This window comes from Platalea leucorodia, assembly GCF_965183815.1.
Source record: "Platalea leucorodia genome assembly, chromosome: 1".
Taxonomy (NCBI): domain Eukaryota; kingdom Metazoa; phylum Chordata; class Aves; order Pelecaniformes; family Threskiornithidae; genus Platalea; species Platalea leucorodia.
In genome coordinates, this window is record NC_138823.1 from 146,414,478 (window position 1) to 146,441,721 (window position 27,244).

General features: G+C 40.3%; 1 protein-coding gene across 1 annotated transcript in view; it reads left to right on the forward strand.

The window, feature by feature from the left end:
• LOC309598899 (macrophage mannose receptor 1-like) overlaps nt 1-16,072 on the forward strand; it is a gene marked incomplete at its 3' end in the record, with an annotated part of 32,099 nt that extends 16,027 nt beyond the window's left edge. Inside the window, exons 19-30 of the mRNA XM_082329926.1 lie at nt 1,298-1,398; nt 2,635-2,777; nt 4,325-4,439; nt 5,635-5,783; nt 7,352-7,454; nt 8,301-8,533; nt 10,159-10,324; nt 11,346-11,498; nt 11,756-11,872; nt 13,312-13,479; nt 15,368-15,409; nt 15,828-16,072. Coding sequence (XP_082186052.1) covers nt 1,298-1,398; nt 2,635-2,777; nt 4,325-4,439; nt 5,635-5,783; nt 7,352-7,454; nt 8,301-8,533; nt 10,159-10,324; nt 11,346-11,498; nt 11,756-11,872; nt 13,312-13,479; nt 15,368-15,409; nt 15,828-16,072 — 1,735 coding nt within the window. The remainder of the gene's footprint in view (nt 1-1,297; nt 1,399-2,634; nt 2,778-4,324; nt 4,440-5,634; nt 5,784-7,351; nt 7,455-8,300; nt 8,534-10,158; nt 10,325-11,345; nt 11,499-11,755; nt 11,873-13,311; nt 13,480-15,367; nt 15,410-15,827) is intronic.
• Nucleotides 16,073-27,244: the final 11,172 nt, after the last annotated feature.

Below are 27,244 nucleotides of genomic sequence, written 5' to 3' on the forward strand. Positions count from 1 at the left end.
TGAAATATCAATACTGGAGAGCCCTTGTCTGGAAGGTAATTTCCAGATGGTTGTACTGTCAGAGCCCAGGGCAGGAGAGCTTCAGGCTATATGGAGTCATTATTCTTCTACAAATGTCTTCAGAAACAAAGTGCCCTGGGAATGTCCTAAACGTTCCCCGGCACCTTAGATGAGTTATGGACGTATTTCTCCTGTGGCACTCTTCTCCCCTCCCCATCCCCACCCCTATCCCCATTCCCTGCCTCTTTTTCTAATGCTGCCTTCTGCGATTTGAAGCTTGGTCAGATGAATCTCAGTCTCTTCATTTCAGTCTTTCTTCTGCTGCCTCAAGATGTCTTTCTTGGCCATAAGCTACAGAGACTGGATGGTCTCACCTCCTGGAGCTCCTGCTTTCTACATCACATCCACTGCTCAGAAAACACTGTTTGTCCAGTTCTCCCTTGCTCCCTCACTAGTTTCATCCTCCTCCCTGTTGGATGATGGTGCCACTATTTGTCTTTATACTATTCCTCCCAGTTTATTATGTACTGTTTTTTCCTATTTAGGTCAGGAAGATTTGCAAGTGGGAGCAGCTAGGCATGCTAGTTGAATTTCTTATTTGTAGTTTACTTGCAAAAACACACATACAGTTGCTTAGTCTCCAAAACGCTAAATTGCCCTGGAGCTGATGTTGTCCGAAGGCTCTCACTCTTGGCAGATTCCTCACTTGACTCTCCTCCTTCCAGCACACTGAGGCTTTTTCACTTTTTTCTTGTCTACTTTTTGAGAATAAACTTGTGAATCACCAAATTAGCAAATGATTGTTGCACAACTGAAAGTACTAGCTGTATAATATTGAAGTTTTCTTTTTTTTTTCTTTTTTTTTTTTTTTTTAACAAAATGGTTCCCAGTGGTCCCCAGTAGGTCGTTTAAGGCTCTCTCTTACCCTATGAGATGTTATATTATTGCTTTTGGACCCAAGAAATTACTAAACTAGGCTCAGATTTCTGTTTCTGTGCTCCAGCGAAAGCCAGGTCCAGTGCTACACTGGTGTTTCTTGTAGGCTATCAATGCTCAGAGACCAAGAAAGGCTGGGACCACCAGTTGAGATGATTAGTTCAGACCTGGCCCAGGTCAACAGAGTAGGCAGTTGACATAAAGATATTTTTTACTAATTCCAAGTGGAAGGTCTTGTTTTTCTTTCACCAGAGAACATGTTTTTGTAAGCTAGGACATAGGAAATTCTAATAGGTCCTTTACAAAGAAATATTAACTAATTCAACTGAGAATTATTATTCCCCCAAACGACTTCTTTCAGATGGATGGACGGAACTCCAGTGAACTATGTTGCCTGGGCTCCAAATGAACCCAATTTTGCAAATAATGATGAAAACTGTGTGGTCATGTATACCCAAACAGGTGGGTGCTGTAACAACATTCAGTCTGCATGGTGTGGCACAGCCTTGGGAGGGCTGCATGTACAAGGGTGGGTAAGTTATAATACTGAGCAGGCTGATGTTTGATAGAGTGTTTAAAAAGAATAGGAAAATAAATCATGTTGTCTTCTTCCATTTATGCACTTTTTAAAAATTCAACTCTACTTAGCTACCACATTGGATTACATCTGCAATTTGATTCCTAGCTTTGTCAGAAAATTTCAATATGTGAACAGGTCAGTTAAGTATCAGACCATCTGCAGACAGAGTCAGTATTGTTTTTCCTCTAACCTCTGTCCATTTTATGACTGCCTCTCGAGGACATCAGCTTTCTGTTATCACTTGTGCAGTTCCTAAAAATCTGGGGCTTGGGCATGGCTTTGATTCTTACTAAACAATGCAATACACTATTTTAATTAAAATAAATACAAATATCCTTTAATACAGAGAGTTGGAAATAACTGTGCCTACACTAGCCAAGCACTTAGTCTCCTCTGGAGCAGTTAATCTCTTCTACTTTAAACATATTTAGTCTCAAAATCTATAGCTGAGGTAATCTTCCTAGGCTCTGTTAGAGGTCAGTGGGAGGAAGTGAACACTTTTGGGGAGTAAATACTATGTTCTGTTTTGGAGAGCTTCTTTAAGATAAGATGAATTATGTCCTTAACTTCACTAAATTAAAATGACCATATCTCCATTAAACATGTGATTAGCTCTGCTGTAGATAGTTACCTTGTAACTGACTGCAGCTAATGAAATGAATGCCACTTTCTTACTCATTCCTGATCTGTAATATCGGGATGGTGATAATGTTATATTCTTACACCACACTCCTATAGGGAGAAAGGATGATACCCAAAAGGCTATATGACTCAGGTAATAAGGTAACAAGGTAACAAGGACCAAGCACCTTATACAGACAGAGTGATCTTAGAGAGGTGAATTAAGCATTTGAATTAAAACTCCCCTTTGGCAATGCTATGGGTTTTCAATATTGAAATATTTCTGTTCTCAGACAAAATATTTGTATTCTGAATTTTGCTAGAGACCTGAATATTTCTAAGGAACATACATAAAAAATATTCATTATTTCTGGGGGAGATAAATACAAAAATGGTTACTAGTTCTACTTTCTGTGGTAGCTTTGCTTTAGGAAAGGACACTTTTTATCCCAGTCTCAGTTGCATTTAGTTTTTCTTTTATTCTAATTTGCTTTCAGGTACATGGAATGATCTCAACTGTGGCAGCGTTGAGTTATTCATCTGTGAAAGGCTTAACAATACTGTTCGTCCAACTGTTGCTCCCACTTCACCACCACCAAAGGGCGGGTGTCCAGAAGACTGGCTCCTCATTGATAACAAGGTGCAGTATGAAATGTCAGTATATTGTATCTTAAGAAGAGCAGAATAATAACCATCTTTGGTTCAGTTCTTCAGTTGTAGCAGGGTTTTTGGTTATCACAAAATATGTTCTGATTGTGTATATTTAAAGACTCTAAAGATATGATTCCTGAAATAGGAATTATAGCCTCTATTGAGATCACAGCAGTTATGAGAGGGGTCATGAGACATAGAAGAAGAAAGCTTTGTCTTGTATTTTTGCTAGTCTTTAGTGTTGCCAAGGATGGCTGAGCAACTCTTCTTGTGTGGAGTTGTTGTATGTTCTCATTTACTATGCTGAGCTTATCTGGCCGTCACAGGTTGCCTGGACAATTCGTCCCTTGCCTACTATGCACTGGCTCTTAAGCCACTAAAGCACCTTCCCCTGAGCAAATTTATCAGTTTTTTTATATAATCAAATACCTGTTAAGGTTTTTAAGTAATTCAGTTATAAGCCTCACCATGCTTTATTATGTAAGATTACTCTTAGCCTTCTGAAAACACAAAATTTCAGGATAAGAGAGTGTATGTATTTAAATTCCATAGATTGTCAGCAATGAAGTGATAAAAGCTAAAAAATAACAGTGTACACTGTTGAGAACACACCTAGCAATGAAGATAATCCTTGATTACATTGCCTCATCTAGCTCCCACTCTCTTTCTTCTGGCTAAGCCAAAATATGATTTTGGTTTGATAGAGCTCCTTTGAGGCACACTGGCTGCTGTCTCCTCTTTCCTTCCCTCTGTCAGCCCTGGGGAAAAGAGTCACAAACTCAGAGTTTTTTCCATTTCATAGTGCTCTCTCAAGTTAAAAATGTCTCTTTCTTCCTCACTTCCTAGAAAAGGAGTTTCCAGAGGTTCGATCCTTGACTCTGCGCTAAGTGTTTAGACACCACTTCTGACTGTCATGGAGCTACCTCCCTTTTGCCCAACTTTTTCCCCAAATTGCCTGACTAAGTTTTCAGTTGCATGCTTTAATTAGCACATTTAAGTTGCTTGACTCTGGCAAAGCTGTCTAATGACATCTTGGTTAAATTTCATAGATCATATTACAAGAAATGGTAAATTCACGGTTTTCTTTGTAATGTCAGAATCATTCTCTTTCTGTGATTATCCTGTGAGAACCAAACCTGGTATGACAAACAGGGCAACAGAAGTTGAGATGTTTAGCTTCAATAACATGTCTTATCCTTGTTTGTTTTCTGAGGGTTTCTTAGGCATTCCTCCCACAAAGTCACACCTCAGAAGTATGCTCAGAAGCTTTAACATAATTTCTACTGAAATCATTAGACTGACATATTCCTTATTCTAAGTGTATGCTAAAATATTGAAGTTTATGCTAGTTTTCTAGTATAGATCTTCTCTTTCATAAAGACAGACCTGAAGACAAGCTAGAAAGGACTGTTAAATCAGCTAATCTCCCTTTTTGCTTAAAATATCCAGCTTATCTTGTTTGTTACAAACAGAGATGCTTTCATTGGAAATTCAAATGCCATTCAGTTACCACTTTGGCACACTTCTCTTTTTCAGTGTTTCAAAGTATTTGGCCTTAATGAAAACGATACATTGACATGGCATGCTGCACGGAACAATTGTATTGATTTTGGAGGAAACCTGGCTACTATATCAAAAAAGGAAACGCAAGGTATAAAGTACTAATGTTTTGATACTGGATGAGACATCGAGTAATTCCCAATAAACAGATTAAAACAGATGTTATAGCTTCTCAATACATGCTATTATTTATGCAATATTAATATCAAGTTATGTTGAATGAGAAATTGCACCTTCTGAAAAATGCTTGCATAGGTTTTAGTGTCTTGATTAACTTTTAAAACCATAGCTCTGGGGCTAATATAAGACGTACAAAGGAATTCATTCTGTTCAAATATTAAGATTTTGTATTAGGGTCTTGTCAAATATAAAATGTCTATATTTTGATTTTTTTAAGTGTACAGGTAAAAATAGCACACAAAGGGAGTAACATCCAAAACAAATCACCGTGCACCTAGCTGCTGAGCCAAATGCTGTGGGTGTCAGTGGAGGATGTATCCTCAGGCAGCAGAAGGCTCCAATGCTGGAGTTCCAACTTCCCTCTGTTGCCCTTGCTCTGCTGGACCTCAGCCTGCCGGTCTTGCTGCTCAGAATGTTGCAGGTTTTTTAGTGAGGCCTTATGTTTGCTCAGAAAATGTAACGGTCCCGAGGGCTGCACATGGACCATCTCCTAGCTCATTCCGTCACTGCTTGATGTTTATGTTTTTTTCTATAGCAGAGCAAGGACAGTCAAACGATAGTCTTTTAGTGGAAAGTCAGTCTAGGCAGGAGCTAAGGGAAGCTAAGCTTCCAAAAAGCTGAGGTCTCAGTATATATACTTCATTAATAAGTAGTTTTGTTTGTGTTATGCCCGTTTAGAAACCAGGTTATTAAGTCTGGTTAACAAAGAAGTTACCAAAGAAGAAAGTGGAATGCACAGTGTGCACACTCATTTTCTATGTGCCAAGGTGTAGAGTACTCATGTTAATTTCTGTAATACCATTAAAACATTTTCTCTGCTTCCTCAGATGATCAACAACACAGAAGATTGTACACACAAATTCCTTAAAAATGTTGAAAACAAGTTTATGTATCAAAATTTGCCCATCTTTGAGTTTGTAACTACTTTTTCAGACTTTAACATTAGATGACTATCCATTCTTTTTATTTTTATCATAAGATTACCACCTTATTAAAAAAGAGAAAACCAAAACTCATCATCCTGGTCCCAGGCACTCTAGAGGCTGCAGTGTTGGGAAAGGTGCATTCAGTTTTCCTGCGTGTAAAATTTTTCCTTTTTCCTTCAGCTTTTCTCATGTCTCTCTTAAAAAATGCTGCAACTGATGCTTGGATTGGACTGAATGACATAAATCAGGAGCACACATACTTATGGACAGATGGAAGCCCAGTTTACTACACAAATTGGGCAAAAGGTTCCCGAAGTTATTATAGTAAGGTAAACATTAATTTCTGGCTATCACCCAAAGATTATGACTTTGGTAGATGAATGTATGTATACAACTGTATTTTCTGTAAAGTTTCCTTTATGAAGATTTTTAGTGATTTTTTTGCTTTTGAAAGCAGGGTAATCATGTGGGAGATCTACCTTCACACATTTTTTTCAACTTCTGTGTTTTGTCATGAATTTTTTCATGACAGAAAAAAACATACAGATGTTTGGAAACATTATGCAAAACTCACACAAGTGAACATTTCCCTCACTTCACTGTGACAGATCAGGAGACTCAAATAAACCATAGCATAGCAGTAACTATAATTTTGGGATACAGTGAATGTTATTCAGACTTGATGAAAATACTCAGATAACTGTGTATATTTACATTTCTTGGCAGTGAGATTATTAAGATAAATGCGTTGAACAAAGTCTTCAAAAGAAGGAGACTCTGGATCTTCCTTTCTCATTCTTATCTTCTCCCTCTATACTTTCTAACAAATCTTCCTTCTGAAAGATCTCTTCTGCATGCTTTGAAACTTTCAGCACTGCTATACCATTGTGTGTTTAATTGCAAGACAAAACTGAGTGTTATTCAATAATTGAAAAATGGCTAATGTAGAATACTGTGCTTGATCGTACTATGTCTGTACTCCTGTGCTAGCTTTATCAAGTTTCTCTCTTTTTCATAACAGAATTGCTTTGGGTCCAGCTAACCCAGGAAAAAGTTCTGCTGCCATCCAGCCTAGAGCTGGGTTTTGGGATCTCCAGGACTTCCCCATCTCACACATGTGCATGCTTTCTGTAGAAGGCTATGGCGATTTCCCTACACAAGTTGCTCCACATACACCTTCCTTCACTTGCGGCCAAGATCTGGGCTACTGTCCCTGAGGGGGTTCAGAGGTAGCATGAGGTTAGGCTGATATGAGGCGGGGAGAGCTGCTGCCTCCTGCTGCAGAAAGCCAAGCAGCAGCTCCTCATGCTGTGGGAGGAAAAGGAGGAAGGTAAAGAGCCCACGTTGCAGTGGAAAGGGTTTGGGAGGTGTCCCCCACAAAAGGTTGTTTCTGATCACTACCTCTACGTTACTGCACTGTGGTGACAGCTTTGGATCCTAGTGCTGGATCGGGGCAGGAAGAGGATTTCAGCTCTCCAGGCAAGCTTCAGTGCTGAGGAGAGTTTCCCCATAACCTCCAGGAAAACAGCAACAAAGCTGAAATGTCCCGTGGGCGAGACCTAGCACACACGTCTACCTGCACACACACACCCCCCCCCCTCACGTGCACACATAGAGTTTATATACATACAGATAGCCCCAGACACTTCTTCCTGCCTCTGTGCTGTGCTTTGCAACTCTCTCCATCATCCAAGTACAAACTTTCCTAGGGCTGAGTTGTAAATGTTTATTGTCATATTACTGCTCCTGACCATTCCTTGTATGAGTTCATGTATATGACCTTCACATTATTCATCTATGTGCGCTTGCATGTGACAGGTGAGTCTGTATATCCAGCAGGAGTAAGAATGTTTCCTATCTATACACTTTTTTCTTGTTAATCTCATTTCCCTTGAAGGATGACTGTGTCTTTATGATGAAGAACCCTATTGAACAGGCAGGGAAATGGAAAGATGAAGAATGTAAAACAAGCAAAAGCTACATATGCCAGAAAAATTCTGGTGAGTTTTCTTTCATCACTTTCTAGTACAGCTGATTTATTGTGGTTATGTCAAACTGGTGTTAAAAGTGACTTTGCCATATTCAACCCTATTTTAACTGAAATTATTCTGACAGTATCACATGCACTATGGACCATTTTAATAAAACGAGCACACATTTTATTTTTTGCAGAAAAACTCTTAACCTTTTCTATTTTAAGGACTAGACCACTAAATAAAAAAACCCAAACAAACCAAACCTATGGATCATAATGTATTTTACTATTTTTGGTGATCAGGTGGGAGAGAGAGAGAGAGAACAGTACTTTGTCTTTATATGGGTAAATTCTTCAAAACTGAAATTCTGCTGTTATACTTAAAAGCACTGAAACTTCTTTATTTTGAAAAGCTCCCCTGCTTGATTTCCTTTACAGTCTTACTCACGCAATTTCATCATCAGCAGTTATATCCCTCTGCTTGCTCATGGTGTGCTTACCGTACCCTGTTCCTTGTCAGAAATACAACAAATGCTAATATATCATGGAAAAAGTGGAGGAATCATTCCCTTTAATGCCCTGCATCATTACAGTATGCTTTGGGAAGGTCTAGAGCTTACAAGGCCTGTTTCTGGAGGTGATACAGATATTTATGTTAAAAGATCATTCTGACAAGAATTAGAAAATTTTGTCACAGAACATGAAAACAGGGCTTTCATCACTACAGTGACAGCTGGGACACATCTTAATTTGTTATTCCAACCTCTCTTAATTACGTGGCTACTCCAGTACACGAGATTTTCTCTCGGTGTTATATGTCTAGCCAATATAAAGCGTATGATTTTTCTTTTTGTTTGTTTGCTCGTTACAGACCCCAAACTGCAAAACTCTCAACCCATAGTTCCAATGTTTGGCTTTAACAATTATGGTGATGACCGCTATGCAGTCATCAACTACAAAATGAGATGGGAAGAAGCACAGAAGAACTGCAGAGACCAGTTTGCAGAACTCGCCAGCGTTTTGGATCCCTATGCTGAATCTTACCTGTGGTTACAAATAGTAAAGCACGGGGAGCCTGCATGGATTGGTCTTAACAGTAACACGGTGAGTCCCTCAAATGCTTGTGACAATGATACTGCTACTCTAGATCAGCATAGATCAGCCATATTTCTTGCTCGGATGTTGACAGTATCCACTGATGTGGGCACTGTGTGCTCCCATGTGAGTGCTATCAGTCAGTTCCGTGAACGTGTGGCAGGCATCAAAACCTTGCTGAAATACCTGACTTCCCTCCACTTCAGGGGTTTTACACATCTAAATGTTCGGCCATAATGTAAGTGAGAACTGCCACAGCCTGCATTTCAAAGGCCACCAAGGATGTAGCTGCAGTAGACAGTGGATTCAGCGGTAAAAGTGGCTATGGAGTTCCCACTTCCTACGCCGCAGTCTACCACAAGCTCATGTCGGGGAGCATTGCCATTTCTGAAGACACATTGTGAAGCACACCACTGAAACAACCTTGGTTAAAAATAGTTCTTTCTTCATGAGGTTATTTTAAGTTTTGTTTTAACTCACAGCCTAGCACTACAAGAGCTTGTGCTGGGCAGTAGGGAAAATGGCAAGGTGCAGTGTCGAGGCGGGAGCAGGCCTCTGGCAATGGGGACACCTTAGGCTGGTTTTTGGAGCTGGAGCCAATGCTTTCTGAAAAACTGCCAGCAAACTCAATCAGCGAAGAGTGGAAAGGTCTGAAAGCGTAAGCATCTATTAGAGGCACGTAAAAAGAACATGAAAAAAGATGATGTAGCTGGATATTTGTGGAACCAGAGTTGTGACGAAATCAAGAGGAAAGAGGTAGAACTGGAGCTTGGTGGGACACAGGACTGAGAGGGCACAGGTGCCGAGGTGAGAGGAACCAGAGCCAAACTTCAGTGAGAGCAGGCACTGGAAAACCAGGATTAGAAAGGAATCTGGGATGAAACGTGGCCAAGGACTTCAAAGGAAAAAGGAAAGGAAAGGAACTGGCACAAAGAACTGGATGGGAGCCTGCCTCCAAAGATCGCAGGAAGAAGGGGCTAGGCTGCACAGGACAGGGTGACAGAAGCCATGTATGTGACTAATGTTGGTCATCCTCTGCAAATAGTGGGGAAATCCACTGAAAAAATACATGCTTAGCTCATTCCTAGGAGCTCGTCCTTGCAAGAACTAGAAACCTATCACAAGCTCTGTTAGCATGGGTGGCAGAGGTCTGTGGTGCATGCCCCATGAAAAACGTCATCAGTATTCCTCTCTCCAGTGGAACTTCTGCTTTTTCTGTTTGCTTTCTAACTATATAGAGAAGCCTGTGTTAGAGGATTGCTAATAATAGTTTCTCTGCAATCTTTATTTGATCTGTGTGTATACATAGACTCCTTTGATAAAATCTTCAGCTATATATTCACATTTGTTACTGCAAGGTCCTTTGCCCATTTAGTGCATGAGACGGATGGTGTGAATTGAATAACATAGATTGCATACTAAATAAACATCTGTAGGCCCACTGCCCTAACTGCTGTGGAGAGTGGAAGTCTGTACCAGACTGTTATGTATTCATGACAGAGGACAAATTAATTTTGTGCAAGAAACCATGATTCTGATTTTTCCTAATTTTTACATACCTTCAAGTGCAATCTTAATGTTCCTTCAATCTAATTCTTGTATGTGACATAATCTTTGTTGTCATTTGCTTTTAGTCTGGTGGCCGTTATATATGGTCAGATAGAAGGAGGAGCAGGTATCATAACTGGGCCAGTGGAGAACCAAATAAGAACACAGCCTGTGTCTATTTAGATTTGGATGGGTTTTGGAAGACAGCATCTTGCAACGAAACATTTTTATCTCTCTGTAAACAATCTGATGGTAAGATGTGAATGGGAGAAATGTGATTTAGGAGGCTGAAATTTAAATTAATGTCTTTATTTGAATTTAGCTTTTCCACATATGCAAAGCTTTTGATAGATGGTGTATGCCTTGTCATAAACTATTGCTTTTATTAAGGAAGAACTCTCAGATCCAGTCTGTCTTGAGTGATTTCCGGACATTTCATTTCACAGGCCAGTCAACACATGCACATCATAAAGACAACCGCAATATTTCATGCCACGTGCAATAGTTCTTTTCTGCATCCTTGTTTGTCAAGAACTGCAGAATTGATCAACTTCAGCCTAACTATAAAGATATTAATTATGTATTTTTACATTTAAAAGTATCTTTTGTAATATTGGGAGATAAGAAACTTCTGTCAGTGTAGCAACCAAAATGATTAATTCATATTTGTTAAAAGTATAAGATCCTGGGAAGCTTCTGCTGAGATACTTTAGAGCTCAAATATTGCACATAATTTTCAAATGTATTTTAAATTACATATGAAATTTATGATCTCTGCACCATACTTCACAGAAAATTTATATTCATTTGAGTTCTGCTTTGGCTTTAATCAGGTGATGCAACAGGCTACTAATTCTACCTTTACATAGTTTAGGATGTGTGTACAAGGGCAGGTACAGACAGCTTCTCTGACTGACCTTGCTACAAACTGGCTGGACACAAGCCACTGGCTTGCAGTGGTGGTGCCGAGATCCTTTATATATACTGACTCATTCCTCATTGTGTTTCATAGGTTTTAAGTAAAAGTTGCCTTTCTGAAAACGATTGCATTTAGACTGGTGTAAGCTTTCTTTATCAGATTGGAGAACCAGCTCCAACCAGTATAGTTTATTACTAGTTTACCGTGTATAGTTCAATCTTTTAGCATTAGTTAAGTCTATGGGATATTGCTTTTCCTGGAATCACTGTCAAATTGTTAAGGCTGATGTGTGGTGCAGGAGTACATGTTTCCCTTGGCTTTTAAGACCCCACTGAAACCTGTGTGTCTTAATAGAGTTAATCCCTAGTGAACCACCACAGCTTCCTGGAAAGTGTCCTGAACCGAAGCGTGGTAGATCTTGGATTCCCTTCCGTGGCCATTGCTACTATGTTCACACCACTTCTGAGGAAAGCTGGCCTGATGCTTCCATGACGTGTATCCAAATGGGTAAGTGCCTTTTTTTATTAGGATATTTTACAGGTTGTTTGTGTGTTTGCTTTTTTAATCCAGAACCAAGAGATCATACATAGATGTGTGTGTATGTATATCAATTATAAGCTACAGCTAATTTAAATTTATTATCAAGCTTTTCTATTATATGAAAAAGCCGATCATGAAACATGTCATGATTGTTTACTGAGATAATTCATTTCTAATGGAAAATCTTGCTGAAATTATATATAATATTTAATTGATATTTTTAGGTGCTTCTCTGGTTTCCATAGAAGATTCAGCCGAAATGAACTTTCTCTTACTTTATTTGTCTCCCCTTGCAAGTGACTTCAGAAAGTTTTGGATAGGATTGTTCAAAAATATCGATGGTAATTATTTCACAATGCATATTGAGATGAAAATAAATACTAAATAACACTAACATACTAAATATTAATACTAATACACTACATATTAAAAAAATAATTAGAGAGATATCAACTGTTAAATGTTTAATAGCTTTTCTGCTAAAATACTTAAAACATAAAGCACCAAGGGGTCTCTGCTTTTTGAATCTTTACTGTAATCAGAGTATATTTCAGTCTGTAAAAGGTTCTAGCTTAGCACTGCGTTAGTTGATTAAAATGTTTCCTGTTGCTTTTTTTTACTCAAATTGCTTGATATTTAACAAGTGTTAGTCTTTTAAGAAAAATGTTGTCTTGTAATTAAAAGCTGAGACAGCCTTAAACTGAAATTTATTTCTAAACAACACAGGGGATAGCAGCTTATATGAGCTCCCTAGCAACATTTCTTAATCTAAATTTCAGGGTTTTTTCATAAATTTTTTGGTGGAACTTTTTATTTTCATCCAAAAATATTTCAGCTTTTTTTTTTTTTTTAACTGAAAATTTGATCCTGTTTTCTCTGTCATTGTAATTCTGAAACCTGTTTTTCATGGCAGACTTTGAGGGTACATCTCCAGAGCGAGTCTAGACTGGGCTGCAGTGGGTGGTCTTGGCCATGGCTTGCCAAGTCCCTGTCTCTCACCAGCAGCAATGGCAGGCACCTTGTTGCATGGTGGGCCAGGTTCATCTGTTCTAGCTGAAAACTAGCGGTACAAAAGCAGTGATTTGTTCCTACACTGCCACACTCCTACATGCAGTGCAAGCAGAGGCAAGAGGGAAGTGCAGCTGCAGACGCAGGGATGGAGGAGGTGGCATTGAGGCAGTTGCGAGTTATATCAGGATATGCTGCCGTGAAAGCACACCCTTGAGGGAGCAGAGATGGCAATTATTCCTACTTGATGGGCCTCAGCAGGAGATGAGCAGGGAGTTATTATTAAAGAAAGCTGATTCAGTCTGTAAAGATAATTGATTAATCCAGCTCTAATAAAGCATCTATTCACTGATCTTGGATATACACGTAAAGAAAATCTCCTGAGCAATCTGAATCATTAAACTGCAGAGTGTGGCTCACACAGGTGCTCTGCTTTTCTTAAGGCTCCCAGGCACAGGTGAGTCCTGGGCACAGGCTTCAGCTAAAAGTCCTCGGGTAGCCTGGGCATGTCTTCCTTACATCACTGACAGTCATGGCCCTGAAGGCTAGTGGAGTTAACTTTGTCTGTGAGCATTTACATTTGGTACACTCCCATCTGAATGCCACTGGCTGTCAAAAGAGTGAGAAATGAGCCCTCTGTGATGCTAATTTAATCAACTAATAAATTCCATATCTGATATCATTGTGCCCAGTAGACTAGAAATGATTCCCCACTTCATTCACTCAAGTGAATTCATTCATTCATTCATTCAGGTAATACTTTTAATTTTAGGGGAATGGATATGGACAGACAGAAGTGCTGTAGAATTTGTCAACTGGGAGAAAGGAGAGCCTACGGTAATTTTTGATGAACACTGTGTTGACATGGATGTCTCAAGTGGAACCTGGAGGAACTATTACTGCTCCGTTGACCAGAATTTTATTTGCAAAATCCCAAAAAGTAAGTTCTAAATTTTTGTGCACTGGGTTATTTTAGAAGTAGTGGTTAATATACATCAAGCCAAACTCCTTATGCACTGGGTACGCTTTATGCATTAATGCTGATGCATGTGTATCTCCATCAAAGCCAAGAGTAACTTCTCTTAAGGACAATGAGGAATTATGTTGGAGAAGGACCTGGGTCACTGTTTCCTCCTCTCAGTTTGAAAACACTGATTTCTTGGCATTTGCTGTATCCTGGGGTAGGGGAGAACATGTTACCCGTTGAGACTGTGGAGAAAATTCATAATCATTATGGTCAGAGTGTAAGGGGCAGTAGATGATGAATAGATGACTAAACTAGTGCTGAGAAGAAAGGCAGACACTCTTCTGGTAGCTAAGCTGAGGGGCAGCAGTGCAAAGTCACTTAGCTCCTGCAGAAAGAACACCAGGTGTTGCTGGTGGGGTCAGTATCAGTGGAGTGTGCTGGGATCTGCTGGATGACCAAGCAGAAAGAGTCAAGTGAGGGTGGGCAGTGGGCCCCAGTTCATTTCTCTGCTGACACAGGCATAGGGAGACATGCCGAGACAACCAAACAGCATAGTACATTTCATTTGTAATGGTTACTTGTGGCCCTGTGGTTTTTTTGGATGTCAACCCATACGAAATCTGAACGTGTCACAGGCTGGGGCGAGTCCCCCTTGTGTGCACAGCAGTGTTGTATAAAGCGTGAAGGATGTAAATCTGCACACATGCAGCTAGCGTGAGTCACCATATACACACGGATTCAGCTGTATTTGCACACATCAACTGGGAGACAGTATGAAATAGGCCAGATTTGCCATTGGCAAACAGATCCACTGCACAAATATAATAGATGCAATGTGGAATCAATTGAGTTTCCTGCTTGTGGATCTCCACATGTTGGCAGGTTGGCAATGGAGTCATCCATGAGCTTTGTAGGGCCCAGCCAGCCAGTCCTGCAAGCAATTAACTGAATCATACTCCCCAAGCAATGGAGGGAGCAAAAGGAACTTGCCTAAAAATACAGCTTAAATGCTGTTAAGTACACATGTGCTTTTCACTTTTGCAAGTGCAAAAAATTGAGTTCTTCAGTGTGAAGCCTCACACTGTGGAAGTGTAAAAACTTTTAACATCTGTCTCCCCTACCAAAAAAACTGTTCAAAGCAATTAATAGTGAGATAGCAGTTTGGGGCTTTTTTTTACAAATATTTTTAACAAGAATATTTGATGGATTCAGCCTGAATTGTCAGGGAAAATGTTTTCGTATACTTTTCATGTCCACGTACTGTGTTCAGCTCTGGGGCCCCCAGCACAAGAAAGACATGGACCTACTCAAGTGGGTCTGGGGAAGGGCCACGAAGATGATCAGGGGGCTGGAGCACCTCCCCTATGACGACAGGCTGAGAGGGTTGTTTAGCCTAGAGAGAAGGCTCTGGGGACACCTTATAGCAGCCTTCCAGTGCTTAATGGGGGGCCTACAGGAAAGATGAGGAGGGGCTTTTTATCAGGGAGTGTAGTGAGAGAATGAGGGACAATGGTTTTAAACTGCAAGTGGGTAGATTTAGATTAGATATTAGGAATAAACTCTTTACTGTGAGGATGGTGAGGCACCGGAACAGGTTGCCCAGAGAAGTTGTGGATGCCCCCTCCCTGGAAGTGTTCGAGGCCAGGTTGGATGGGGCTTTGATCAACCTGATTGAGTGGAAGGTGTCCCTGCCAATGGTATGGGGGCTGGGAGTAGAAGATCTTTAAAGTCCCTTCCAAACTATGATTATTTTAAATTTGATAGAAATGCAAAGTACAAATTATGTATGAAGTATTTATTTAATCTTTGAATAGTTGCTTGCAAATTGAGTATAATATATATATATTTTTTAATTTTAAAGTTATTGAAGTTGAGCCAACCCATGATTCACCTGTCAATAAAGGTAAGTTGGTTTCTTACAAGCCCATTAAACAGAAATTTCAATAAGTTTGTAGGCATTTATTATTTGCAAGTAAAATTGCTTCCAGAAAAGTTTCATTTAAATACCCATTTAACTGTCACAGATTATTTTATTTTAAATCTGTTTAAAAGGAGAGCTCTTCTCTCAAACTGGATGTCTTATTGGCACTATTTTTTGCTTTATGAATGGTATACTGTAGTACAATATAATGCTCCTTTTAAAAGGAACATAGAAGAGTTTGAGCCCAATTTTGCATTGTCCATCCAGAACATGCATCAATTTTAACTGCTATTATGGTTGTTCAGTACTTTTACAGTTCACTTGGTTTACTTAGGGAGATGTTGTATGCAATAGCAGTCTCTAGCCATTTTTAGTAATTGTTCTGTTTTGTCTTTCACAGCATCAAAAAATGAAGCTGCTGCTTCATCTGCAAATAGTTTAGGTGGGATGATTGTTATACTGATGTTCCTTCTGCTAGCAGGAACTGGCCTTACGTTCTATTTCTTCTATAAAAAAAGACGTGATCGACAAGCAATTACAGCCACTTTTGACAGTGCCATATACCGTGGTGATGCTGACCCTGGAACTCATGAATCAAATTGTCTTGTGACCAATATTGAACAAAATGAGCAGGCAACAGTTTAATAAGCAGGGTAATCTTGGGCCTGATTTTGAAAGGAATTAAAGCTCTGGAATACAAGAATTCTTAAGGCAAAGCAATTTTCTCCTATGGAAATTCTAGTTCATCTTGCACAGGATGCTTCTTGCTTTCTGTACTAGCAGGAACAAGCAATCTTGCAAGGCAGGTCCAGAGATCTGCTCACAAGCTGTAGTACCTGGGAGGACTGTTGAGCATACACATTGACTTGGAGCTACGCTGTGTAAGTGAACACTCAAGTGGTTCCAGTCTCTGCATGGGTCCAGCATCACTATTAGGCACAAGAAGAACCATGCTCATCACAGGCAACTGTGAGAATATGCTCCTTAGCACACTCCAAAAAGTATATCCAGATCTGTAGGTATCCTGAAAATGCCACCCCGATCTCCAGCGCAGACTGGCAGAATTGCACAGGTTGGACGGGACCTCCAAGCTCACCTGGCACAGGTCTCTGCTCGAAGCAGGACCACAGCTCCCTGCCTCAGCCAGGCAGCCTGCTCCAGTGCTGTGGGTCCACATCTTCCTTTTGCTACTGAGGTACCCACAGAAATCCTACATGTTGCCTGTAATATCTGAATTAACACATTTTCCTCCTCTGTATATGACTGGTAGAAAGGAAAGTGTAAATTGTTTTTCTTCTGCTGTAATCCTGTAACATAAGCATTGAAAGATCAACTGTAATAAGAGGTTGGAATGTATTGTGAATAGAAATACTTTATCATTTAAATAATAGGATAGGGATCTCAAAGGATTCTGCAAAAGGCGGGGAATAGGCAGTATGAATTACACTTAATTCATACCAGAAAAAATTACATAAAATTTATTCTTGAAATCTCCAATACCAGTGAAGATTTCATACCTTTTTAAGCCATTTCTTCAAAGCCTAATGAAACTTATCATTAGAAAGTCTTTTCCACCAAGTCTGTTTTATTCTTTGAGTACCATTCCAGACTTCCATCATGATGGAGCTGATAGCATTGCATGTCATACTGGTCTACTGGTATATTCTCTGGGCTCATAAACCCTAAAAAGTAAGCTCACATACAGGTTATTTTTTTTTTACTTTTCCAGTGTATTTTATGCCAAATGTAAACAATCAAATGACTCAAAGCTCTTCGTCTAGAAAAGGTCCTTATTTAATTTGATATTTTTTGATATTTTAATCTTTTGACATATTTTAATTGTGTTTAAATTAAAATGTTTTGCGTGTGTATGAAATACATGTAAATAAGTTTTTATTCTACATTGGTTCACTAAATGGCCATTAAAAGGCTGGTTCTAAGTAAATGTTTGTGTGTCTTCTTAAACAGAACAATTTATCATAAAAGTAAAAATAACAGGAAGGAGGGATGGGATTCTTAAATTTTTATACACAAATGAGCATTCACTTTTCCTGTTCTAGCATGTTCTTAAACGGCAGTAGCGATTTGTCTTTACCATCCCATGAAACAGTGTGTCTCATTGCTTCTTTATCCCTGACATTTGAAAGTTTACCCTAATAAATGTCTAATGAAAGTGTTGTAATTTAAGACTACTTATGTGCTGTACTGCTCTAGCAGTTTCTGAGACAGATTCTTATATGTTTGATAGCTCTTGTCACGTCTCCTCTCCATATTTTCTGATAGCAACACTGGTTCTTTCCTTTTTACTTCACTGGCTATGTCTTCTAGATCTCTAATCCTTTTTGCTGTTCCCTTCTAGACCCTGCTCTGTGGTATGTAGGTCCTTCTGACAGTACAATGCACCAGTGGATAAGGTATTTCAGGTGAGATCCTAACAACACTGAGCAGATCAAAAAGATTAATCCACCATTGTAACACTTGCCATAAAGGACCCTTCTCTATGAATTGGTTCTACAGGATCTATAGGTTTAGATAGAGAAATGATTACCAGAAAACTGTAGGCCACAGACAGGAAAGGTGCCTAATGAGAAGTTAGTTTGTGAAAGTTTCCAAGGACTGATAAGCTTTATAGACTGTTGTGTCTGTGAGAACTGAACCAAGAGTTTGCTGGGACTGTACAAGGCTACTAGCACACACAAGCATCAGCAGAGGATTGTATAACGGACCACATCCAAGACAGCAGGGGCTGCTATCTGATAATGAAGAGGGACTTTAATGAAGAGGACCCCCTGAGGGACTTTCCAGACATCTCCTGAGAATCCCCTGGAGTGCCAGTATGGCTCTCTGCAACTGAGTGAACAGCTGGGATTGGTTTCCAAATGTTGCTCAAACAAGGTAGCTGTGAGTGACTGTCTGCGAGCGAACTCTGCGAGTGAAGAAGTAAATGTGTTCTGTGAATAGTTATTTGCTATTTATTATAATAGCTTGATTCTGTTAGTAATAACAGCTTAGTGAAAAAAAAAAACCAACTCATTCTAAGAAATACTGGTTATGATCTGCATTTCCCTCCATCTTGATCCCCTATCAGTGAAAAGGAAATTTACAAGAAACTTTGGTTTGTACATACCGGTGCAATGCTTTTTCTTCTCAAAGTTGATGTTTCTTCTCAGGTTTCTGATTCCAGATTCATCTCCTGCAGCTAGTTTTCTGAAGGAAAGCTGTGGCTGCCACTGTATTTCGTATCAAATCCTAGCTAATAGACCTGCTCCAAGAATGCTCCTCAGATGAGACAGATCTAGTACCTAGTTGAAAGACACTACTTATATGGAGGTATGAAATAGGTGCTCATCGAGGTGCTTGGACACCTACCCAGAAACAGATATGGGGGAAATTTAGTGCCAAAAGCAAGTTTTTTACCAGGCCTAGGAACCTTCAGGGTTAAGCTGCTGTAGAGGTTTGGGGGACCACAATTTGTCTATTTGTCCAGCTTCCACATAGATTCTGGATTTGGGCTTACATGCAACATAACAGCATTTATGAAATGCCTCTCCACATAGACAAGATGTGGAGACCCACTTTCTCAGTTGCTTGCCCTTTCTTTCTCTATATTAAGGTGGTATTTTAGAGAGAACGTCCTGCCTTTTCACACTGTTTTCATTATATCCCTAAATTATAACTATAACATGGCTGAAAAAGTAATTGATTCTCAACTTGAACTTATTACAATGTAAGAAGTAGTAACTGCCTGTAGGGAAGGAAAAGCTGTGGAAGAATTCACCGTTGTAACTTTCTGTAATGTCAGATAGTGACACAGACATGGCAGACAGATGTACAAAGAAGAATGGAACATCCTCCGCCTCCAAAAGAATACCAATTTACAGAGAAACTATTTGCCAATATCAGTACCAGTTACTTGGAACAGAAAAGAAACTATTAGCTGCAGTTCCTTGGCTAAAGCAGGGATCTAAAAAGAAGTTTATGAACTAGAAGTGTTTAATTTTGTCATTTATGTTTCTGAAACTGGGAGACTGAAAAAGGAAGTGAAGAGTAATTTGGAAAAAAATGTAAAAAAGATCTATAAATAAAAACAGAATAGATAGATACTTGTGAAATGAACTAGTGCCTTCAGGCCAGATTCCAATGGGCAAGAGCCAGATTTTCCGGGGTCAATAGGAAAGGTTTGAACTGCTCCATAAGCATAAAGTTGTCCTGACGTCACCGTATCCGGACACAGGGACAGCTAGGGTTCATTCTGTCTCTTCTCAGCTGTGTCCTTATCTGATATATCCAGCTTTCTCCCTTCTATGACATTCTGCAGGGCACAACTCTTAATTCACTATCTGTTAAATAATATCTAAAGCATTTTAAGGATATGGTTAGCGGTTCTGGCTCCTCTGAGGAAAAATTTGCTCTTATTTCAGGAGGATGCACACAGTGCAACCATTATACTGCCTTTTTATCCAGTCTCTTGATCGAGAGAGCTAGATGAAATTCATCCACCTACTTTTAGAACTAGTTGACATAATTCTCCTTTATAGTCAATAGTTAGGAATATACATGTAGGACTTGCAGTTGTTCCGTGGCCCACCAGAAGAGGCTAGTGATGGAACCGAGGTTCTGGAGACAGGAGGAAATAATATTCAGTAATGGGAGGAACAGGGGCTCATGCAGTGAGAAACATAGACTGAGGCTGGTAAGAGGATGGTACAAAAATACAGTGTGAGGTGTCCAGACAAAAGGACATTGAAGGGAAAGGCCAAAGTTTGAATCGGGCCAGCAGTGCTGACCATTCCTGGCAGAGCCAGGCAAGGCTGGGCCAGTCAGCAATGGCTCAGCAAAGCAGAGGTCTGGGAAATGCAGATGCTGCTGGGAGATGTGCAGGAGCTTCAAGGGACAGTTGGTTCCTGCAGGAGGAGAGGACTCCTGGTTATGGGGAAGCAATGGAGGAGTGAGCGTGCTCTGCATCGGAGAGGGCCAAGAGAAAAAGACAGCTGAAGCGAACTCTTGGCCCAGAAGCCCAGCTGCACCATTCAGACCAGGGAAGAGGGTATGTGTGGACAGGGAGGGGATGGAGGGTGTAAGATATTTGTATGTTTGTTCCTATTTGCCTAGGTACTCTGTGTTCTTTGGAAAGGCCAGAGCTAGGGATCAGGGAAGAAGGCAGGCTGCCTCTCTGCCTTGCTCTGGCTCCTGCTGTCTTCCACAGGCCAGAGCCGTCTAGAAAGATGAGGAGATGATTTCCTCCTTGAGAGTGGCAAGCGTGCAGAGGGTGGGGGGATGCTTTGAGGCATTGTGCTGGAGTGCAGAGGATGGGAAGGAAACCAGGGTTTTCTTAAGAGGAACAGAAAGTGGACTTGTGGGGAAGCCGCTTGTGGGGTGAAGGAGAGGGTTTCTCCTAGAGAGGTACAGAGGAACTGTATGGGCTGTTCTGCAACCCAAGAAGCCACTGAGAGAAAGCTTACAGGCAAGCACTTTCGCTGCAAAGATACTGTGGAAAGTGAAGACATTTGTTATTAAGCAATGTGTTAGAGAACAAAACCGCCTCTGGTGTCCTGGGACATGTTCAGTTTGAAGAAAAGGTGCCGATAATTCCACCTGCTGGATCTGGCCAGCTTGGGGTCTGCTCTCGGCGGGGTGGCGGGAAGCAAGAGAAACAGGAAGAAGAAACGGTATATTGGGTGTACGATGCCTGCGGTCGGGTCAGGGAATGAGGGGGTTGAATCAGCTGTCAGGAGGCAGGTGGAATAGTAATGAGGCTTGATTACACACCTCCCATCCTCCCAAAGATTTCTCCTGCACCCCATGTTGTAAGAAAATCATTTTTTATTACCAGGTGGTGGGAACAGCAACCTTTGCTCCTGGTGATAGTACTTTTAATTTCAGAGCTACCACATGGGATGGTGATGGTCGTTAGGCTGCTATCTGAAAGTAAGCTTCTGTTAAAGCACAGTTTGCTGTGTACTCTGACTTAATGATGCATTTAAAAACAAGCAAAATTTAGCATCTATTCAGAGTTAAATCTGTTTACAACAAATTTTTAACAGGAAATGGGAAAGTAGAAATGTGCAATCTCCACACATTACAAAGATAACAAACGCTTGGGAAAGGAGACCATTTTGCTTTTTGACTGATTATTTGTCAAAGCAGCTACATTTAGAGCACATAACAGTGAAGCTGTTCATTCTTAGTTGGATTAAAAATGAAAGGGAATTGATTATGCCACTAAAAACTGGCTATGTTATAATTACTTTACTGAAGATGTGAAATTTAATGATATAAAAACTTAGCATAATGATACAACATAGGGAAGGGATTTAAAAAAAATGAGGAAGCTAGAAATAAGACAAAAAGGAAGGAAATCCTTAAATTTTGCATGAAAGCTATTTGCATTCAGCTAAAGAATCACAAGAGACAAGCATATTCTACGAATTGTCTTCCTTTAAGTATTTTCCATTGCTTCTTGTGCACTTTTATAATTTGACTGAAATTGCACAGGATACTAGAAACATTTCCGTTCCAGAAGTTTAATTTTTTATCATAATTCACTCCAAATGTTCATAAGTTTTTTTTTTTTTCTCAATTATTCGTATGGGCTTTGATAGCTCAAACAAAGTCTCATTCAGAGTGAACTTTGTAAACAGTTTTTGCCTGTTCTCACACTTAGTGTGTCAACATAGACAATTTTTTCGATGGAAATGTCATTCTTGGTTGTGGAAATACTGAAAACTCAGGTGGAAAAGGTCCTGAGCAAACTTTGAAACAGAATAGAGCTTTGAGGCCCTGCTCTGAGGGGGTTCAACGAAATGACCTCCAGAGGTCTCTTCCAGTGTAAACTATTCTATAATTCTGTGGTCAGTAGTGGTATACAGGATTATGCCTTTAGGATGGCGTACAGGATTATGCACTTGTGATGAGCTAAAGCCTGTGCAGCTGAAAAAAGTAAAGAAAGTGAGCAGAAAATGTGGCAGAGGCAGGGAAGAGCCATAGCCAACACTGTAGGAAGCAGCACCGCTCTCCTGGCTGCATGACTGGTGGCCACATGGGCAGTGCTAACACTGTCAGGCTTCAGCTTTCCACTAACATGAGATCACAAGCACCCTCCATCAACATCATTTTTGTGGTGTCTAATCGTGTGCTACCAGCTTGAGAACTGTGGTTTATCCTCTCTGCTGTCCTCATCCCTGTCCAGAAGTGGACCGATGTCACTCACTGTCCCTGCCAGCCTTGGGTAGCACAATGGCAGGGACTGTACCAAAGGGAGCAAGAAGACGACACGCTCCAGGACCACTCAGTCCCAGCCATCATGTCCCTGTAGCAGTCCCCCATGCCATGCCAAATTAGAAAAGACAAAGGCATAGGTTCTCCCTCCTAGCTGTAGGTAACCACAAAATAGGCTCTTGGATCCAAGAAAACCACTGAGGGTGTTTGGTCCGCCTTCTCGGTAGGCATTAGATATATGGCACAAGACCTGGGCCAGAGGAACTCCTACTGGGGTAGAGAGGCCAGTAAACCAGCTGCCTGGGAGAGAGGACAACAGCCTAGGGATAATAATGTGTCCTTGGCTGCTCAAGACATATTGTTGGGAATGGCAAATCCCAGCAACAGGTTTGGTCTTGTGCTCTGCCCATTAAGGATGATGGGCAGAGCCTTGGGTTTGTCAGCCTATCTTAGCTGATGAGGTGGTTTTGGCTAATCAAAAACCTTAAAGGTTGGGTTTGAATTTTACAGTACTCTAGCTACTCCACAGTAAGTCCTCAAACAGACAAATTTTAATGATGTGCAGTAAATGTGAGGTGATTTACTCTGATTTGCATGAAATAGGAAAAAAAATCCACAGGGACTTATCAACAGGCTAGCTAATACACTCAGTGTATACTGTTACACTATTTTCCTATATAAATAAGCCCCCAGAAAGCCAGGAAGGAAAAAATATAGTATTGCAATACTTCTTGGAAAAAGTAAAGTATTTAGTATTTCTTCAGCATGCTTACTTCTTTTTTCTTCCTATTGAATCCCTTTGGATGTTCTGATACTTCACATGTATAAAGATAATTTCTGACAACAGTACTCTTCACTGTGTTTTTCTTACCATTTCAAATTTTTAATTTCTTTTCTGAAAAATTCATCCTATTAAATGTCCCACAGAATGAACAGCTTAGGGCAGTGGAGCATAACTTAGAGAGTGTCAAAATATGAAAAGATTCTTCTAGTGGTCTGTACATCAGAGGGCAGAGATCTGGTGTCCTTGAAGACACATATTGTTTTTTTCCTCAGAGTTAAAGACATTCTATAATCCTGCTTAATTCCCGTTCTCATGCCAACACAGCATGACTCATGGTTTTTCAATTGATGACTTCTAAAAGAAAGCATCTTTGAAGCAAAATATACTTCTCTTTTTGTAAGTAGCCCAATGGTAGACTATTCTGATATACTTCAGAGAACTAAAACATAGATTCACACCTTTTCATGAAGAACGGTGGTAGCTCTGTGTGTGTGTATTACCCTTTACTATTGCTTTCGTTAAAGGAAACTTTCTCTGGTCAGTCTTTCTTTGCATAAGAATCTTCAATTCTGCATTTCATTTCACAAGCCAATTACTGCATATTCTTTATGAAGTTCATTCTGCATTTTAGTTTATGGATGCTTCCTGCTGTGCCTCTGTGCCCCAGTGTTCGGGCTTCATCAGGAAATGTACGTGCCCAGAAAGTGCAGGACAGGACCTCTTCTGAATATTCATGAAAATAGTCCTCATACATTTTTATATGTAAAAATACCTGAAATTAAACTGCCACATTCATACCAGTGTGAGTAATAAATATATTTACTGATAAAGAATAAGAATGGCAGAAATTTGGAATCATATCTAGAAGAGCCAGCCTATTTTGTAAATTTGTCTGTAGATAACATGAGCTAAAGATCTCGTACCACTGGTAATGCTTTAGGAAAAGTCCTGTGATTGCTAAAAAAGGGCCAGACATAGTGGTGAAAGAAAGTAATTCCTTACCCTATGGTTTAAAATATTCTTATGATTTTTACTGTGTTTCAGGGAAAGCTGTCTGTCCATTTAAGTCATGGGCTGCTCTTGATTAGTGAGTGAGTGACTTTGCTGTAACTCTGAGTCTGTTGATGAGACCAGGCACGGACATTCACAGCCCCTTCAGCCGCAGAGCGGGTGTGAGGCATGGCTCACGGCTCTCTGGCACCTTTCTCACTGTTTAAAGCAGATCAGCCCGGGCACGAGGCTTTAGCTTGCAGACAGGAGCGAGGTGATGCCAGGCCAGCTCCGATCGCTGGCTCTGGCATGTGGACCACAAGCAGCTTCCCTGACATGCTGCTGCCCTTAAGAGCTGCAGCATCTTTTATTTACCACTGAGTGGAGTCCTTATCAAGACTGCAGATGTGCAAGGCTTGATTCCCCAGTCTGCTGTATGACATTTTGCTCAGACCAGCTTGGCAGTGACGCTGTGCCTGGCATCACAGCCAGATGGTCCAGGGCATCAGTGAGTGCAGGGCTCATCAACAGGGTACCACAAATACGGGGTTCTGTTTTTGGGACCCGTTGTCAAATCCATAGTTTCTACCAGTGCTTTAATACAGGCATTTTTTTTATTTAGCAACTGAGAGGCCTGCTTATAAAAGAATATTAATTTCAAAATACATGTATCTTTACCCATTATAGTTCACTGGCACTTTCTTAGGACAATGTCCTGTATCAGATACTCACCTTGGGTCTTTTCCTGTGGCCATGATTACTACACTAACCCACTTGGAAAGCTGGGTTGATGCTCCCATATATTCAGCTCCTATGGTCAATTAGATGAGTGCTTCCAGTAGGTTGCAAAAGTTGCAGCTGGTATTCCAAATCAGGGTCCAAACCAGATCTGAGGCTCCAAGCAGTTGGGCTCCCATGTCCTCAGGAAATTAATCATAGTGTCAGCATGAAAAAAAACCAAACAAACACAACCGACAACAACCAAACAAACCAAAGAAATCAATTGAGAAAAGAAAGTAAGAAGGCACAAGTTGAAAGCAATGTTTTCCTCCTCTTCACATTTCTGAGTTGGTGTTTGTCATCCTGTGGTCACTTATCTTCTGTCTCTCAGTATCAGATTCCCTCCCAAAACTGCTATCTACCTCTCAGTCCTCTGCGTCTTGTTAGTATCTTAACCGCTGCACATTTCTTGCCAGTTCCCTGTTTTCCTCAATCTTTTCATGATGAGAGTGATGGGCAGGGACTCCCAGTGAGTGCCTATTAGTTGCTGGTCTCTGCAAAAGCAAATTGCTGTGGAGGAGCACATGTGGATCCAGTCTCTTCCTTCACATCATTCCTGTCTGTGTGAAGAATCAACAGAGGAGAGAAAACCACAGAGGTGCTTTACCTGGTATGTGAGGAAAAGTAGGTGATGATGCTGCACATGGGGTGAAGCCGTTATCCAGCCATTCTGGTCTGTACACAGGAGCAGTATCATGCAGAGATACTCAAAATGTAAAATTCAGCAAGGTAACTGCAAAAATAACAATTATAATTCCTAACATATAGCATCTGTGCAAATCTGTTGCAATGCTGGAAATGTCAAGTTCTTAGCTGATTGATAGAATTGCATTTTACTTCAGAGTCTTATAAAAACAATCCGTGTATAAAGCTTCAGTACAGCAGCACATTGTGTTCTCGTACCAGCAGGTGTTCACTTCCATGTCACACTAGCTGTATGGTGAAACAATGTGTCACTTCAGATTTGTCAGCTACAAAAATATCTGATTTTGAATTTAGGAGGGATTGCAACCATGCTTGAATAAACATATTCTCTTTTGGTTTGGATGCCACTGAAAGAAAAGTGCGAATGGAGTTTCTTTGTTCTGATGTTAAAGTAAGCAATAGAAGGCATGACATAATTTAAAGGTTAAAGATCCTAGAATTTTATATATCCTGTGAATAGGAACCTATTATCAATCATACACATAATAGAAATAGGGAACTGAAAAGGTCCTGCCCAAAGGCAGTGTCAGCTAAAACTAAGCAGCTGGTGACAGACACAACCTCTTATAAAATTTCCAACAGTGATGATGATTTCACTGCTCCCCTGGGCAACCTACTCAAAGCATCTATACTAATAATGTCGTCGTGCTTTGCAATTTAGCCAGCTCCTCAGGACAACTGGGCTAGAGCGGTCCACATCTGTGCCAGTAATAAATTCTTGGTTGCTCCAGAACAGGCTGATGGTGGCAGTGTTCAAACTGCTTCATGGGAATGGTCCCTCGAATGCTGGACATGCCAAACTGGACCTAGAAATCCCCTCTGGGGGAGTGCTCACTGGCATGGGTGAAGGACACATGCCTACATCCGTTTACAGGATAGACAACTCTGCAATAATGCCTCTTCCTGAGCACTGTTTAATTTAAGTTCATTTGCCAAGTTTTAATAATTTATTAAGTACATCTTTTGCTATTATTATCTGAGCTGTTAACATACAGAACAGCACCAAATCTTTCCATAGAACTCTTGTCAGTACACCTTCCAGTTCAACATAAACTGTTAATTATTGCTCTTTCCTTAGGGATTGACTATGATTCCTTACTATCTAGTTATCCTCTCATGATTAACAAATAGTACCATTTTTTTCTACTACCTTTCCAGGAATTCAAGTTAGTCTGCCTGGCTTATAATTCTTTGGTTTCCCTTTTTTCTCATACCATTTGTTGCTTTCTGACATGCTCAAACCCGTCTAGGTTTCATTAGTGTTTACAGAGAATTGTAAATCTTTCCAAGTACTCCAGCCAGTCTCTATGTGTTTTAAGACTAATCAAATTAATCTTTTT